General features: G+C 68.4%; 1 protein-coding gene across 1 annotated transcript in view; it reads left to right on the top strand.

Annotated features, from left to right (window-relative positions):
- Window positions 1-193, top strand: part of LOC104536625 (carboxy-terminal domain RNA polymerase II polypeptide A small phosphatase 1) — a gene marked incomplete at both ends in the record, with an annotated part of 518 nt that extends 325 nt beyond the window's left edge. The window contains one exon of the mRNA XM_010179291.1: window positions 8-193. Within this exon, the coding sequence (XP_010177593.1) occupies window positions 8-193 (186 nt within the window). The remainder of the gene's footprint in view (window positions 1-7) is intronic.
- Window positions 194-294: the final 101 nt, after the last annotated feature.

Raw genomic sequence — 294 nt, 5'->3', positions numbered from 1 at the left:
CCCGCAGTACGCGGACCCCGTGGCGGACCTGCTGGATAAATGGGGGGCCTTCCGGGCACGGCTCTTCCGGGAATCCTGCGTCTTCCACCGTGGCAACTACGTGAAGGACCTGAGCCGCCTGGGCCGCGACCTGCGCCGCATCATCATCGTGGACAACTCGCCTGCATCCTACATCTTCCACCCCGATAACGCTGTACGTAGCCCTGGAGAGGGAGAGGGATGGAGAAGGGGTGGCGGAGAACCCCCCCCTCAGCCGCTGCCCCTGCGCTGCCCGCCGGGGCCGGCGGCCTCCTG

This window comes from Mesitornis unicolor, unplaced genomic scaffold, assembly GCF_000695765.1.
Source record: "Mesitornis unicolor isolate BGI_N332 unplaced genomic scaffold, ASM69576v1 scaffold41202, whole genome shotgun sequence".
In the NCBI taxonomy this organism is placed as follows: domain Eukaryota; kingdom Metazoa; phylum Chordata; class Aves; order Mesitornithiformes; family Mesitornithidae; genus Mesitornis; species Mesitornis unicolor.
Note: the sequence above shows the minus strand (reverse complement) of the source record. Positions and strands in the feature narration are given on the sequence as shown.